At 34.7% G+C, this 15,956-nt stretch overlaps 1 protein-coding gene across 5 annotated transcripts in view; it reads left to right on the plus strand.

Moving 5' to 3' along the window:
- GRIA4 (glutamate ionotropic receptor AMPA type subunit 4) overlaps nt 1-15,956 on the plus strand; it is a 381,426-nt gene that overhangs the window by 326,315 nt on the left and 39,155 nt on the right. For all 5 annotated transcript variants that reach the window (XR_010127632.1, XM_054440025.2, XM_063671385.1 and 2 more), the window contains exon 14: nt 6,558-6,805. Coding sequence is in view for 4 of the 5 variants with exons in the window: in XM_054440025.2 (XP_054296000.2) it covers nt 6,558-6,805 (248 nt within the window). In the remaining variant the exon portion in view is untranslated. The remainder of the gene's footprint in view (nt 1-6,557; nt 6,806-15,956) is intronic.

Here is a 15,956-nt window from a genome sequence, read left to right on the forward strand (position 1 = left end):
GAACACTCTCTAAGGAATAGTAACAATGAAAAGGTAATTAAAACAACTTTATAACATAATTTATCCAAAACATTCCAATGTTGATAATGCTATGATAATATTGGATCTGGTAAGATTGGATTTATGTATGCTTTTGGGCTGAGAGGGTAAAAACGAAAACTTGACTTTTGAAGAATACATTCAACTTGCTGCCTTTGAAACACAAAACCTTAATTGCAGATTATACTACTTATGTGAGTTATGTTATTCTATAACTTATTCTGTAACAATGCACTTCACAGCAACATATTTACTTTCTCACAAGGTAATAACAGCAAGAACTTTTCCATTCTAGGCACTTCTCTAGGACATTGTATGGCATTTAGTTTGTGCTGATTTCTCTGCTTTGCAGATAAAAATATAATTGTATTACATATATGGATACATGTATAATTGCATAATATATATGGATGTAATTGCATTGTATGTCCCTTTGACCTTCCATCGGAACAATAGAGGTTTCTATTTTAGTTTTTTTTAGTGTTTGTTCCATTATGGGAATGAATTTTTTTATCAAAAAACCCTTTTTCTACTCTTTTTAAATCCAGAGCTATACATTTGGTAATGTCTGATAACAGATAGGCATTCATTTTGTGACTTCAAAACCCAAAAATTAAAAAGTTGCCAGTGACATTTTTATGAATATCGAACTAGGTAAAAACGAACACATTTTATATTTATGTCAATTGTTTAAACATTAGAATATTTAATAGCATAGACGATAGAACATATATTTTATTACTTTCTAAGCTTTTGTGTGAAAGTAATAATAGTTCTTTGTTCGTGCCTACATACAGCACTTGAGAGATTACATTTCCATTTTAAATGTATTTATTTATAATCTTCTCACTTAATTCAGCTTAACAATTATAAACAACAAAATGTGCTACTCCTTAGGCCAGCTTTAACTTTTGTATACTTGAATTTCTGTAAGATATTTATCCTTTTTAAAGAAAATTTGATTATAGTATCCTAATATACTTTAGATGTTTACATAATATCATATCAAGAGCAAATCACTCAAAAACTCAAACTCATCCTTGGGCATTGTTTAGAAAAGAAACCAGACAATGAACAATGTACTTGTCAACAATTTGGAGTATTATTAGGTATAATCTAAAATGTATAAGTTAATTACAAAACACTTATAGATTTTCTTAAAACTGTAAATAATATTCATGACAGTAGATTTGATTAACAATAGTCTGTGGATAAACTTGATTAAACTAACTTTTTTTAACCTACTTAGCACATCCCTATTTCTACAGCTTAATAATAGAAACATTACTACTCTAATGTGTTTCAGCATAATTTCAGTACTGTGCTGCTGGTTTATAACTGCTCCCATCCATAAGTAAGCAGGTAAAATTTAATGATTTCACCTAAAAATTACTATGTATATGTACCAAAATAAAATACAAGTTTGTGCTATCATTTGCACTTTACTGAAAATTGATGACTGATTGTCATTTAAATAAAGACATTATTTGCAGGCTCACCATTCTGCCTCGAGTGATAAAGGGAAGAAGAAATGCTATATTGATTCCCTGAAAATATTTCAAAAGTAACTCACTGTAAAGCTCTTTAGCATTAAGCACACTGAAAATGTGTATTTCTAATCTTTATAAAGTTAAAAATGCTTAAATTCAAAGAACTGGTGAGGTAGATAAGAGAATATATTAAGAGAAATATAAGAATGGGGAAACCTGCTTCCTAGATTTATAGAGTCTTCCATACAAACTGTGCAAGCACCATTCCTTGTTTCCTTTCTCTCCAACCCAACTTCAGTTTTTAAATTGGAAGATTTTTATAATATAGGTATTTATTGTTGCAGAACATTCTGAACTCTAATGGGACAAGAAAATAATTTCCCCTGGCAGCATGCTTTCAGGAATGCATAAATTTGGGTTCTTTGATAAAAATCTCATTCATTTCCTACCCTGTTTGCTTCCCTCCTCTCCCATACATGTTGACCTGGTTTAAATAAACCATTTGTCTGATGGGCTGAGGAAACCAGAATGTGAAGGGTATTTTTGTACCGTCAAAATCCTTTTCTCATAGGAACACAATAATGGTACATCTATCAGCTCCACTAGGCTGCCTCAGGCAATGACCTATACTCAGTGCTTCAAAAAAATGTCGCAGTTATAATCAACTGAAAAAAGAATTAAGCCACAGGGGAAAACTACATCTGAATTCAACTATTGCCTTGGTTTTGCCCCATTATGAAACTTTATATACTTCATGTTTTGTGTGCCATGGTAAGCCTAAATATAGAGGCATTTAAAGAGTCTGTACTTGTCACTTAATGCCAGCCTCGCTGTTTTGGTACTTTCACATTATTACACACCTGACTTAAACACAGTGATTTTCATTTCAATGCAGTTTTATCCTGTGCCTGTCTCAGTCATCAGTGAAATTGTGAAGGCATAAATGATGTGCATTACTATCTCAGGGTTTATAATATTACCAAATAATGCATTGATGAGCTGTCACTAGAACATCAGTCCTGCCAAGTAAGCTACTAGAAGGGGAAAATAATTCACCGGATAGCAATGTAAACATTAACTATAACAGATGACATTTGTACATAGTTTCTATTAGAAGCAGAAATGGTGGAATACTTAATTTAGGGAAAAGTAAAAGGATAGCACATTCTTTTAATTCCAAGAATTGTTTTAAGCAATAAAACAGTGCTTTAGATCAGATAGTTCCCCATGCTTTGAGTTTCACAATAAAGATGAAATAAATCGATCTGAGATTAATTTTCTAATTTCAAAAAATAATGACTTCTATCTTTTAACTTCCCACACCACAGTTTTTAAACAGATACTACAGTTGAAGGTTTTAGGGACTTAAATGTTCCTTTATCATTGTACTTGATACAGTGACATTTGATACAGAGATCTACTGAGCTTGCTGGATCTGCAGAAATTTTCTTCATTTTAGCCTGTCTCATCAAATTTATGAATATTTGCTTGTCCTCACTCCTTAGCAATCACTCTCTTGCAGTCACAGATAAGGCACAGGGCTACTACTTCCAGTCCTACGCCTCTTGATTCCCCTTCGTCCCGTTGTCCTGTATATATGATCTTATCAGAATAAGATTTTCTAAAGATTAGCATGGTGACAAACCAGGCTAATTTCTTTTTTCAAAAACTTGCTTTTATCTTTCCATTTTATCTATATTTTTTTATTTATAGTGTACCTAAACCCTCTTATATTTAGCATAGCTACTCTGTGGATTCCTCTTTCTTCCAGATTTTAGAGGGATTATTTCAACTTATTTTGCATTTAAGGTATACATAATTCAATGTATTTAAACAAATGCAGCAGTAATTTTCCACATACTAATATATAGAAATGGACTATTGAAAAGTCAAAGATACTTTATTCTTTTTAAAAAGATTTATTTGCTTTAATACTATGCTGCATTCTATAGTTAAGTGATCTCTACAAATACCAAATCCTAAAAACACACTTTTTCCATTTTGCTGTGTTAGTTTGGTTTAACTGTTCTATTCTTTTAATAAGCCACTTATTTGTAACTGGAAAATTGCCAAGTAATTAGCATGTTTTTCATATTCTTAATAAATTCCATAAAATAGTTCAATTAAAACAATATTCACACTGATTTTATTTCTTCTGTTTTCTATGTTGTGTACATAGTAAAGTATATAACGTATGTGGAGCTCTATACCTTTTTGGGTGAAACTCTCAAGTCAAGATTTAAATATATTTAAAAAGTAGTTATATGTTTAAAGGAAGTTTATCAGTACTTCTCTAAAAATTAAAATTATCAATATAGATATTGAGGGACAACCTGTATCAAGTGATTCAGAGAGGTAATATTTTTCAGAACTTGTAAAATGAAAGAGTTTGTTCTCTGGAACAGAACTTTATTTTTAGAGATGGAATAAATGAAGCATGGCAACATGGCATTCCCAGTGGATTCTGTACTTGAGGGTTTGGAAGCCAAGTACTCACCAGTCCTGGAAGGACATAGAATCATTGAAATTTTCTAATATGAGGATTCTGTTGCCGAAGTAACCTGTCATTGCCTAAATACACACACGCACACACACACGCACACACAAACACACCAATCTTCATATCATGAGATATTTTTTCAAGTGTTAATAGCATAAAAACGTTAGAAAAAATACTAAAAGATGTCAATTTCCCATCTTGATATCTGTCAACATTTGAATATAATTTACTGGCCAGGTGTGGTGGCTCATGCCTGTAATCCTAGCACTTTGGGAGGCCGAGGTGGTGGATTACCTGAGCTCAGGGGTTTGAGACCAGCCTGGCCAACATGATGAAACCCCGTCTCTACTAAAAAAATACAAAAATTAGCTGGGTGTGGTGGCGGGTTTCTGTAATCACAGTTACTCAGGAGACTAAGACAGGAGAATTGCTTGAACCTGGGAGGCAGAGGTTGTAGTGAGCCAAGAGCATGACACTACATTTCAGCCCGGGTGACAGAGCAAGACTCCATCTTCCCCCTCAAAAAAAAATGAATATAGTTACCATAAAATATCTTTTTCTTTGGTGTTCAAGTTTGCAAATCAGTGATTGTGTGGTTTATTAGTTAGGTTTATTGATTACTTATTTCCGAACTTATGAAATCAAAAATTTGAATCCCACTTTTATTCATTTATTTCTTTGTCCACCTGAATAATTTGTCTTTGCCCAGGTATTCAAGTTATATGTTGATTAGTAAAGAACTGCCTCTTGTTGAATTCTATATTTTGGTAAACAAAGGAAGCTCAATGTAAATAAATGTACACACTACTCAGCACTGAGCCTCACACAAAGACGTAAGTCTGAATGAGGTCTTCATTTTTTTTTGGATTCAGATACAAAATTGCAGCCCCTTGTTAGTGAAAACAAATGCAGTTGCACCAGACAAGATTCAGGCTTTTCTTTTCTTTTTTAATTTTTTTTTTTAGATGGAGTCTCACTTTGTCACCCAGGCTGGAGTGCAGTGGCATGATCTTGGCTCACTGTAACCTCTGCCTCCCAGGTCTGAGCAATTCTCGTGCCTCAGCCCCCTTAGTAGCTGGGACTACAGGCATGCGCTGCTATGCCCAGCTAATTTTTGTATTTTTGGTAGACACGGGGTTTCACCATGTTGGCCAGGCTGGTCTTGAACTCCTGATCTCATATATTGAACTTTATGATCAAGCGATCCACCTGCCTCAGGCTCCCAAAATGTTGGGATTACAGTCTGAGCCACGGCACCTGGCCAGTGCTTTTCTATATTATTAAATATATATTTTGGAGACATTTGAGTTCACTAAAAATGTGTGAATGAAAAATTTAATGCAAATGTAGATAACAAGAAAAAGGACCTGGGTGAATTAAGTAGTGAGAGTAACGTATTAATAGATAGAGCTCAAGTGGACAGAAGTATTTTACAAATATAAATAAGTTTCTTGGCTGGAGTCAAGGGGATTAGAATGACCAACTCCCTAAAACACAAAATTGGAAAATAGGAATCACTTCTCTTTAAAGTTCAATATATGTTCTATTTGAAAATTTTCTCAGAAAAAGTCTAAAAATGTTTCAATCAACCTAGAGTTTGATTCTTGTGTTAGGGATATTTGATTTGTAAGCTATATCAGGTTTTGCCTCTTCCTTTGGCGTTCAATTACTGACTTGATATGGACTGTATTTTTGTATATATCTTACTAGAATCATGTACACTAAAATTTGGGGGCATGAAAAAAGATAAAAATAAAATAACAGCCAGACATGGTGGCTCACACATGTAATCCCAGCACTTTGGGAGGTTGAGGCAGTAGGATTGCTTGAGGTCAGGAGTTTGAGACCAGCCTAGGCAACATAACAAGATCCCATCTTAAAAAAAAAAAAAAAAAATTTTATTAGCTGGACATGGTGGCATGCACCTGTACTCCCAGCTACTCAGGAGGCTGAGGCGGGAGGATCTCTTGAGCCCAGGAGTTGTGGATTACAGTGAGCTATGATCATGTCACTGCACTCCAGTCTGGGCAACACAGCAAGACCCTGTCTCTAAAAAAACTAAAAAATAAAAATAAAACAACCCTCCTTGTTTGTTACAACTAAAATACAGTATTAAAAGGAATTTTACAGACTTGAAATAAAATCTTAGCTTTTTTTAAGTTTACCATGAATGTGATATAAAACATGATTTTAAATGTTCAAGTCTCTTCATTGCAGTCTACATAGAAAAAAAACAGTAATAGATTACTATTGAAGCAGGTGAGTGTGGTAACTGTTATGGCAAGAGGTTTGGGCTTCTTCAGATATCACTTTTAAATGTCTATCATTTCCATGATTTCCTTAAACAGTGTTAAAAGGCAGTTTTCCAGTTTGAAAAGAATAATATTACTATTATGTTACTCTATGGCAAATTGGAGTTAGAGAGCAATGGAAAGATACTAAAACGCTTTACTCTTCTCTTGGTTCAGTGAATATTAACATGTTGTTCCCTTCTTTCCTGTATTTAATTTTATTTTAATTTCCTCCAGAGATCAAAAATAGCAGTGTATGAAAAGATGTGGACCTACATGCGATCAGCAGAGCCATCAGTGTTCACTAGGACTACAGCTGAGGGAGTAGCTCGTGTCCGCAAATCCAAGGGCAAATTTGCCTTTCTCCTGGAGTCCACTATGAATGAATACATTGAGCAGCGAAAGCCATGTGACACGATGAAAGTGGGAGGAAATCTGGATTCCAAAGGCTATGGAGTAGCAACGCCCAAGGGTTCCTCATTAAGGTGGGTGGAATAGTATAACAATATAACATGTGTTGTTATAGTATTCCACCTTCCCTGATGTGCCTGAGAAAATTATTTTGTTTTGTGTGTGAACATGGTATGTTTGTTTGTTTGTTTATTTTCTTTTTCTCCATTTCATATATTTTGGTCAACAATCAGGTAATTTTTTTTAATTTTGGAATAATTAATCCTCGTTGACATATATCTTTGAAGGCCATATAAAAACCAAACTGGTTGAACACTAGCTGCTTCCAGTGGGCCTAAGGCATGGGTAGCATATGCTTCTTTATATCTCATCAAATTTTTTTGGCCACCAGTATCTACACTATCATCATGTCAGTGATAATTCTACATTTTATCATTTTTTTTTAATTATGCCTGGCCACTAGTCTCTGAGTAAGAAGAAATTAACCTCGTTCTAGCAAGCCACTTTTTTTCCATTTCAATATTTTATTTATTATGGCATCTTTCTATCTGAGATTATCTTGAGGTTGTATTCATGCTAAGTTTGAAATTACATCTATTTAAAAAGGCAATCATAGATGAAAAAATGAGCTCTGGTTTTATAGTGCTTACTCAAGTCACACTCCTGCCTATTTTAAAGGGAGTGTGGTGTAAGTAAGATCTGTAAAATTAGACCCAATGGCAATCCAAAAATGCTTACAGATAGACCCCTGAAATGTGGTTAATGAGCAAACCATTACACGTGTGGATTAAGTGAGACTTTCATTCTTATGGAAACATTGGTTAAATCTGCCCTTTTCATCCTTTTGGTCCTGGACATAGAAAATTCACATGTTTATGTCCAGGAGGCAGAATTTCCTCTTTTCCTTAAGCAATAAAGGCTGCTGTTGAATTGATGGGGCTGGATCCCATCAAAAGTGATGATCGACAAATTACTCTGGTCTCAGTGCTGCTTAGGAGAAATGTATACAAAGCACAGATTCAAGAGGAAATCAGAATCTTTGCCAAAGGACTTAACCAAGAACCTGATCTTAAAAAGTGATGCCTCTGGTAAGCCATTGAAAAGTGAAGGTAATGAGACCTGTACTATTGCCTAGTACAAATGAAAGCAATATGAATATTATAATTGTTTTCATTGGTTTCAAAAGGGCAACTACAATGTGCTTTGATAAGTGTGTTGGTTTGGGAAGGGTTGAGAGAGATATAAGAAACAAACACCAGTAATGGAAAAGGTTGTGTTAAACCAGTATATTGTGTTTGCAAGCAACAGTGTAATAATTAGTGAGGGGTTTTATGGTATGTTACAAAGAGTACAATATTAAAAAGAGATAAAACAAAACTAGCCAGTAAAGACAAATTTGGTTATGGACTGTGGCAATTCTGAAGTCAAACTTATTAACATACATTCCATATGAAACTGAAGAAATGTGCAGGGAGAAAGCCAAACAAATAAATTATCCGTAATATATCTACCCAAAAACAATTTCAACCATTCAGAAACTTAAACTGGCATCAGGTTGTTTCATCTTTGAGGGTTTATTTTGTGTGATGCAATATGAAGAATATGTAATTTCAATGAAGCCAAGTAGTAAATAAATCTCTGTTGAAGGCGTGGTTTTTGAGAGCACCTTAGTGTAAATAATTTTTTAAAAATAGGAGGGGAGAATGCAATGGTGATTGATATGTAGATCAGTGTTCGGACTATTGATTACATTCACTGGATGTCTCTCTTGCACTTAATTAATTCTCTGTGGATATAGCTGCCTTGTCCTCTGTCTTGTGTCTACTGATAAAGTCAAGCTTCAGGGACTGAATTTGGCCTTCAGTGACGGCTTCGCCTGACTCCCATTAATGGCAAGAGAGCTCCCTCTTAAATGTGCCACTTTGTCAAATCCACACTACAGGGATTGTTTGGGGAAAAGCTGAAGGGCTTCATCTGTCCAGAACTGTATAATAATCACCCATTGGCTTCCCCCTCTTTTCCTGTCCTTCCCTGGACCTTGTTAATGAGGCAATTGTTAAATTCAGCTTCCTGGATGGAGAGTTTGTTTATGCACTTTGTTTTATATATGCCACAATTTCCTGAGCAAGCTGACTCCTGCATGCCAAAACCGCAGTCATTTTGTCCTGCCTTTGAGAACACTGGAAGGGCACTGAAGGCTGACCAGCATGCACCTCACCCCACCTCCTCTCTGTCTCATCCTCAGCCATCTAAGCGGGAGACTCATCAGGCTTAAATTCTCATTCTTATCCAACTAGGATTCTTCTGTTTCCAATGAGGCAAACTAATACAGAGATGGACTAATAGTCATCTTCTGTATAAATGATTTAGTTTGTAGAAGCAAATTCAAAATAATTGTATTCATCAGAGCAAGGTCAAGAGGACATACCTGTATCAAATTCTTTGAAACCTTTCTGTCTTATTCAGTTCTGTAGAGACTTAAGTCTGTTTTCCAAAACAATCTATCTTTTTTTTAATCAGGTCTTTAGGTTAATAGTTCTGGATGTAGTGAGACTTTTGTATTGCATTGTCATTAACAATGGCTTTCTCACAAACTCTGCTATTCAGATTCATTAGGCAATGTGAGACTTTAAGCAAAAGAAAACAGTAATCTGTCCTATTTACACTTAAAAAGAGAATGCAGACAAATGACTAGTTATGTTCCATTGGTCTAGGGAGTTTTAAATTTCCAGGTCTTGCTGTATGTTTAAAGTGCTTCAGAAAAAATGCCACAGAAAAGAGGAGAGAATACGATATATAATCAGAATTGAAAATTAGGACTTGGGTCTTTAATGCAGACTTTAAAACAAATGCAATAAGGATCATCTCGAAGAGTAGATCTGTAACTGGACTGAAAAATATCACAGCACTGATGACTAGCACCTGTCTTTACAGTAGAGAATGATTTACAGAGCTCTTTACTGTTCAGAGACTTTATTTCAGACTAGTGTTTGCTGGACATAACACAGTTAAATTTAAAACCACTGATTTATCACTTACTAATAACAATGGCCAGAAGTTGTTAGTTTATTGTCTTTTGATATAGATTCTCCAATTCTCAAGTGACAGAACAATGCCAGGTATATTGATCTGGAATCTTTTTTTCACATGCACAGTACAATTTATACTTCTATCAGTGCCATGGTTTTCTTTCTCCTCCCTTTCCCAGTCCCCTTGGCAATCCGAAACAATTGTGAAAATCTTTCTCTGGCTGAGAAATGTCCAAAGGTTGTCTTAAAATATACAGTTTTGATGGCATTGCAATGGAATGTAAAGTTTAGAAGAAAGAGGAAGTATATTTATTTTGACTTTACTCTCAATACTATCAACACTATCAACTTTAATATACAAATTGATTATAATATAGACATCTACTATACTATAGTATTTATGGTATAATAAAGTTGCATACGTTACTGTCAAAATACTATCAACTTTGCCACAGTATCCATACTACACTGGTTACTAGACTATTGCCTTTACTATGTAATAAATAAACCTGTTAAAGGTTCTTTGGAGCGAATCATCCTTCGGTTGACATAGATTTACTATTAAGTAGCTGTTAGATGAGAATATCCCTTTTAAAGATATTCATAGTATCTAGTGTCTGTAAATACCTCGGACAACAAAGCAGTGGGTCATATCTGAACACTTCCTCTGGCTCTTAGAATGATTTGTGTACTTGACCCTAATATTTGAAGCCAAGTTAAAAACTCTAGTCTTGACTCAGAGAATTCCTCTTCACTGATTTGTATTGTCTATCAAGTTCTAAGCCACCATTTTAGCAAGTAGAATATTTCACAATCAAATAAAATATAAAGAGAAAGCCTAAAAAAAAAAACAAAAAACAAACAAACAAAAAACTCTAGTCACCTATACTTTTATTATTCAACAGTGATAATTCCCATTCAAACTTTGCCTCCTCTAAAGAGGTTTGTGGAACTGTGTCTAAAGTAAAACAAATGTTCTGTCACTGAAAAATAAAATAAAATAAAAAGATGCTTTAAAAGAAAGCAGTTCCAATAGAACTTGCATCAGGGGGTGAGACCTGGAAAAAATGAGGCCCAGTTGTACTTGGCAATGCCAAGTTGCAGGAACCCATGGCAACAGGAACCGATCCATTGAAACCAAGCACATCATGTTTAGGTTACAACAGGCAACTCAGAGCCCCACAGCAATAGCACGGCAGGGGGAGGAAGTACTCAGCATGGGAATTAGAATACCACATCTCTCATTGGACTTTTCCTTTCAGTATTGAACAAAACTACTGACTTCATAAGACACTTGGCCTTATCCTAGATCTACATTGGAGTGAGTAGAGTTCTATGTAGGTCAAATTATTTTTCTTCCAGTTTGGAGAATTTGCTGGGGTAGGTGTATTAAACTTAGTATGCAAATTCATGTGTGAAAAATGTATTATCCTAAGTAGCTACTTTCACATATAAAATTTGTGGGATATATACTTTAGTTCAGGAGTACTTAGAAGGTTTATGAAGTACTTAGATGGTTTAGGAAAAAGCAGTTTGCTGGATATTTTTTGTGAGAATAACATTTTAGTCTTTTTTTGGTATTATAAGCAAGTCAACTGATAGTATTTAAAGTAAATACCAGAAAAACGTAAACGTACAGAAATCTAAAGCTGAGTACTGAGTATCCTTTGGCCTCAAATGAAGAAACTTTTAACGTGCCTTGTGGAAATTAGTTGCAGTGGGTTGGTACACAAACACATTTATTTTAACTATTATGAAAAGAGATATATCTTTGCTTATGAATACCCTTCATTTTTAGCGCCATATTAAAAGATGCTATAGATAACTTATTTTTTGTAATCCCATTATATTTTGAGATACAGTCTGTTGGGCTAAGGATTAGACAAACACACACAACAAAAATCATTTGCATCTCTCAACATACACACACAAACACACATAAATCTTTTCTGAGATATGCTTACGAGAGCTACCTAGTTTGCTATTAAGTATACTGGTGTTTATTGTGTGTACCAAGTATTTTGCATTTACAAACTAAGACATCGCATGGTAAAGGTATCAGTGCTACTTGTGTCCCAGAGAAAAATAATTGCACAGTAGAATCTATATACTGCATTCCTCTCTTTCCAGATGTTCAGTACACTAGGAAGGATGAAACTTACCAGGTCCATTTTAAATTCTGAATTTTTCATGTAAATCCTTCCTATTTAATTAAAAGATAACTAAAATTACAGCTCCTCATGAAGAAGGAAACAAATGTTGCTTTTTTTCTACATTTCTTTAAGACTCACAAGGCATTATACATGTTTGTGATTCTTCCCATTAGTTAAAAAAAAAAGCTAAAATGATTTGCCCTCAATCATTTGTTGAATGACAGTTCATTCAACAAATAACTCCTGAGTGGGTTCCAACTGAGAATTTATCCGGTATTTTTTAAGTCATTCATTCTTGAGATGCTTTATAGCAGCCTGAGTAGGTAACACCAAATTGAAAAGTTTCTATATTCAAGGGTTAGCTTTTGCTCTCCTTACCACTACACTTAGAAGTTGTATTTTAGTAACTTTCCTGAGAAAATGAGTAATTTGTGGCCATTTTAGTTTCTACCACTTCAAAGGGGATCAAATTCGACAAGATGAAACCGCTACCAAAATGTTTGGCAGTTTACTTACAAGTAACCAAAGTACATATGAATGCATAAAGCTTCCGTGCTATTCCCTTTCTATTTAATTGGCCTTGATTTCCTCATTCTAAGCATTCTCTAGACCCATATTTAAATTTCCCAAGAAAGATATTTTTTTTTGTTTCTGCTGTGCATACTATAGATTCTGACCATGGTGGCAAAGCTACTCTTCAGCCCTGTCTATACTAAATTATTAAAGAAAATATGTCAGATTAATTACTCTCCACTATAGGATCTCAGGTTATAGGATCATGACTTCTATAAAGTGGCTTACATTCAGTTCATGAGTGGCTCTCAATGTATCTTCAGAACAGCAGCAAAAGTCAAGTGACATAATCACTATTGTTGTTGTTTGCACATCATTTGTGTTGGGTTCTATTCTCCAGATTGACTTTCCTAAAGGAAAGAGTGCCAGGAAGAAGGCATCCTAGGCGGCCTCAGCACAGGCTGAGCAGAAGGAGGAACGATTACCTTCTTCTGAGAGACCTTAACTCTTACATTCACTCTTACAACAGGCCAAGAAGAGAAACATTATAATCACACTGCAGTGGATTCCTCCCCTTATGATCCCAGGGCCCTCTTAGCTGAGAGCGTGGTGGTAGAGTACAGAAGGACTGAAGAACAGAGGAAGGTACCGGGCACAGTGGCTCACTCTTGTAATCCCAGCACTTTGGGAGGCTGAGGCGGGCAGATCAGTTAAGGTCAGGAGTTCGAGACCAGCTTGGTCAACATGGCGAAACCCTAACTCTACAAAAAATACAAAAATTAGCCAGGCGTGGTGGTGCACCTATAGTCTCAGCTACTCGGGAGGCTGAGGCAGGAGAATCACTTGAATCCAGGAGGTAGAGGTTGCAGTGAGCCAAGATTGCACCACTGCACTCCAGCCTGGGCAACACAAGATCCAGCCTGAGCAACAGAGCAAGACCCTGTCTCAAAAAAATAAAAATAAAGAATAGAGGGAGGAAGTAGCTCTTTATATTTGCAATAGGTAGACATGTGGAGAATATTTTAGACAAACACATGCAGGCACACAACACAGAGCTTTGGAGGGAGTTATGGTAATCAGGTTTACCATAAAAATCCAAAATGCCTATAATACAATACCATAAATAGCTCACTTTATTGTGGATATATAATCTACCCTTCAGTGAAAAATTGTATATGATGATGCTTTAATGCAGTTTTATGCTAATGATAAACATTTACTTGGTACATCATAAGTAAATAATGGTTTTCTGCAAAACTGAAAATGTACTCATTTGTTTCAGCACAGCATATGGGAAAGCACTCATCCACAACTTTAGGTGTCATTAGCTTCCTTTTGTCTCTAAAGATAGCATCAATCAAGATGGGGCTAGCTTATGATTCACATTTAATAAAAAAAAAGATAAAATAGTTTGGTAGTCATTTAGAATGAGCTGGAGAATAGCAATGACTCTGGTTTAGAATTATATTCCATTTTAATTTCACTAAAAATTAAAAACTGTAGCTCATTTATTTTAATGTTTGTTCCTCTCCAAAATAATCAATCATTTAACTCTGTTTTCAAAATGAAATAACATACATCTGAGATAACTGACACAAATATGTAGTATCGTACACCACCTGACAACATCTGAATAGAAAATTGCCATTCAGCTCTTCAAAAAACCTAACCCTAGTCCTGAGCCTTCTCAGAAACAAGCATTATGTGATTATGAGAAGATTTTGTAAATAATTTTTATATTAAGAGAAGTTAGAAATATTGTGAAAATATTGTTTATCCTCCCTAGCATCAAAAATGTCTTTTTTTTATGATTGAATGTGGTTTCTTTTAAACGGACAAATTTCATACTTTATGAAAATCTAAAAATATTTGTTAACAGATGTCCACAGAATGAAATATACTTTCAAAAAGTTTGTGAAGCCATTTTAATATATACCTTTAACATCACACAATTCAAGAATAAAGAAAATTTAAAGACACAACAACATCCCTAGTATCTAACTCCACCTTTCAACGTACGCAATACTGAAGCATTAGAGAAAACTATCATTTTAAATACCATCAACTACACAAAGTCATATTTTATTCTGTTGAAGTAAACTAGATTTTACTGAGCTTTCTTTATTTTTTTTTTTAATTCTGGTGCACTCAATGAAGAAATTGACCCACAGTTAAGTTTTTACAGAAATGTTAAAAATTCAATCTGTTTTCTTTAAGTGCTAAATATTTGGGAGTTAGCCAGAATAAGAATTCAACTGGAGTCAATCAAACAAATGTGACACAAACAGCTTCCGACTTTCAAAGGCAATATGAGAGTATATAGCCCCCTTTCTGTTGTTGCTTCGCTACACAGAGGCCTATATAAAAACTGGCAAGAGCTACCAATAGGGCCTCTGCTGTTATAGAAGAGTGATTGTTTTGTATTTGGTCCTTGTCCTGATAGATATGTGGCCTCTGAATATTTCGTTTTGAAATAGTAACAGGCCAAAATCCTATTAGTAACTAAGAAAAGACATCATCAGCTCCCTAGTCCCTAAATTCTCGTCTTTTTCAGGCATTTGCAACTAGAACCACAAAAAAAAAAAAAAAAATCATAAAAGCATTACCAGCAAGTATAGCTATTTTGCATTGCTAGTGCCTTTAGCATAAAAAGTAAATTTTTTTCTTAAAAAGCATGAGGAAATTTAAAATGAAACCATGTATCCAGAGTCCTAAGACAGTCCCCTAACCTTTGGCTTATATCTGAAGCTAGTCAGAGGTAAATAGAATTGAATAGGATCCAGGAAAAGTTGACTTTAGATTGTCTCCCAGAGGAAAAATGGCATAGGACTAAAAAATAAAAGAGTTGATTTCTACTAAGTGATACAGTAATAATATTGTATAAGCCATAGAATTATTTAAATACATCATTTAATTTTCCTTCCAAATTGTCCACTTTTAAAAGATTATGCTTAAATTTAGCTCATAGAAACACCAAAAATTACAGAGCAGCATATTTAAGTGAAACAATAATAGCACAGTTCAGCATTATAGTTTTTGAACCACTTCCACATATATATATTTTTTTCACATGGTGTGTTAAACCCTCTTATGATGTCGTTTTATTATAGAGGAAGGCACTGTATAATAGACTTACGTGACTTGCCCACGGTCCTACAGCTAAGACTAGAAATGAGATCTTCTGACAATCTCCGGTGCTCTTAAGGGAAGAGAACAAAAAAGGACTTTTTAGTATAAACATAGATTCACTCTGAAAACTTACTAAACAGTTTTTGTGATGCTTTCATGCTGCAGTTTTGGCAACACACAAATTCAAGGCATGTTGAAAATATCCACATAGAGTTCAACTTCCATAAATTTTAGCTTATTTTAAAAACTAGATAAACTCTTGTTGAGTTGAAAAAATTATGTAGCTTTCAGGTCAACACAAAGAAAGATTTTACAATTAAAACTGCTTCCCAAAAATGGGGGGGAATTGGCTTATGATCCCCGACATCCAACTTGTTCAAGTAAAAGTAGAAGAGATTCTC

Source organism: Pongo pygmaeus, chromosome 9 (assembly GCF_028885625.2).
Source record: "Pongo pygmaeus isolate AG05252 chromosome 9, NHGRI_mPonPyg2-v2.0_pri, whole genome shotgun sequence".
In the NCBI taxonomy this organism is placed as follows: Eukaryota; Metazoa; Chordata; class Mammalia; order Primates; family Hominidae; genus Pongo; species Pongo pygmaeus.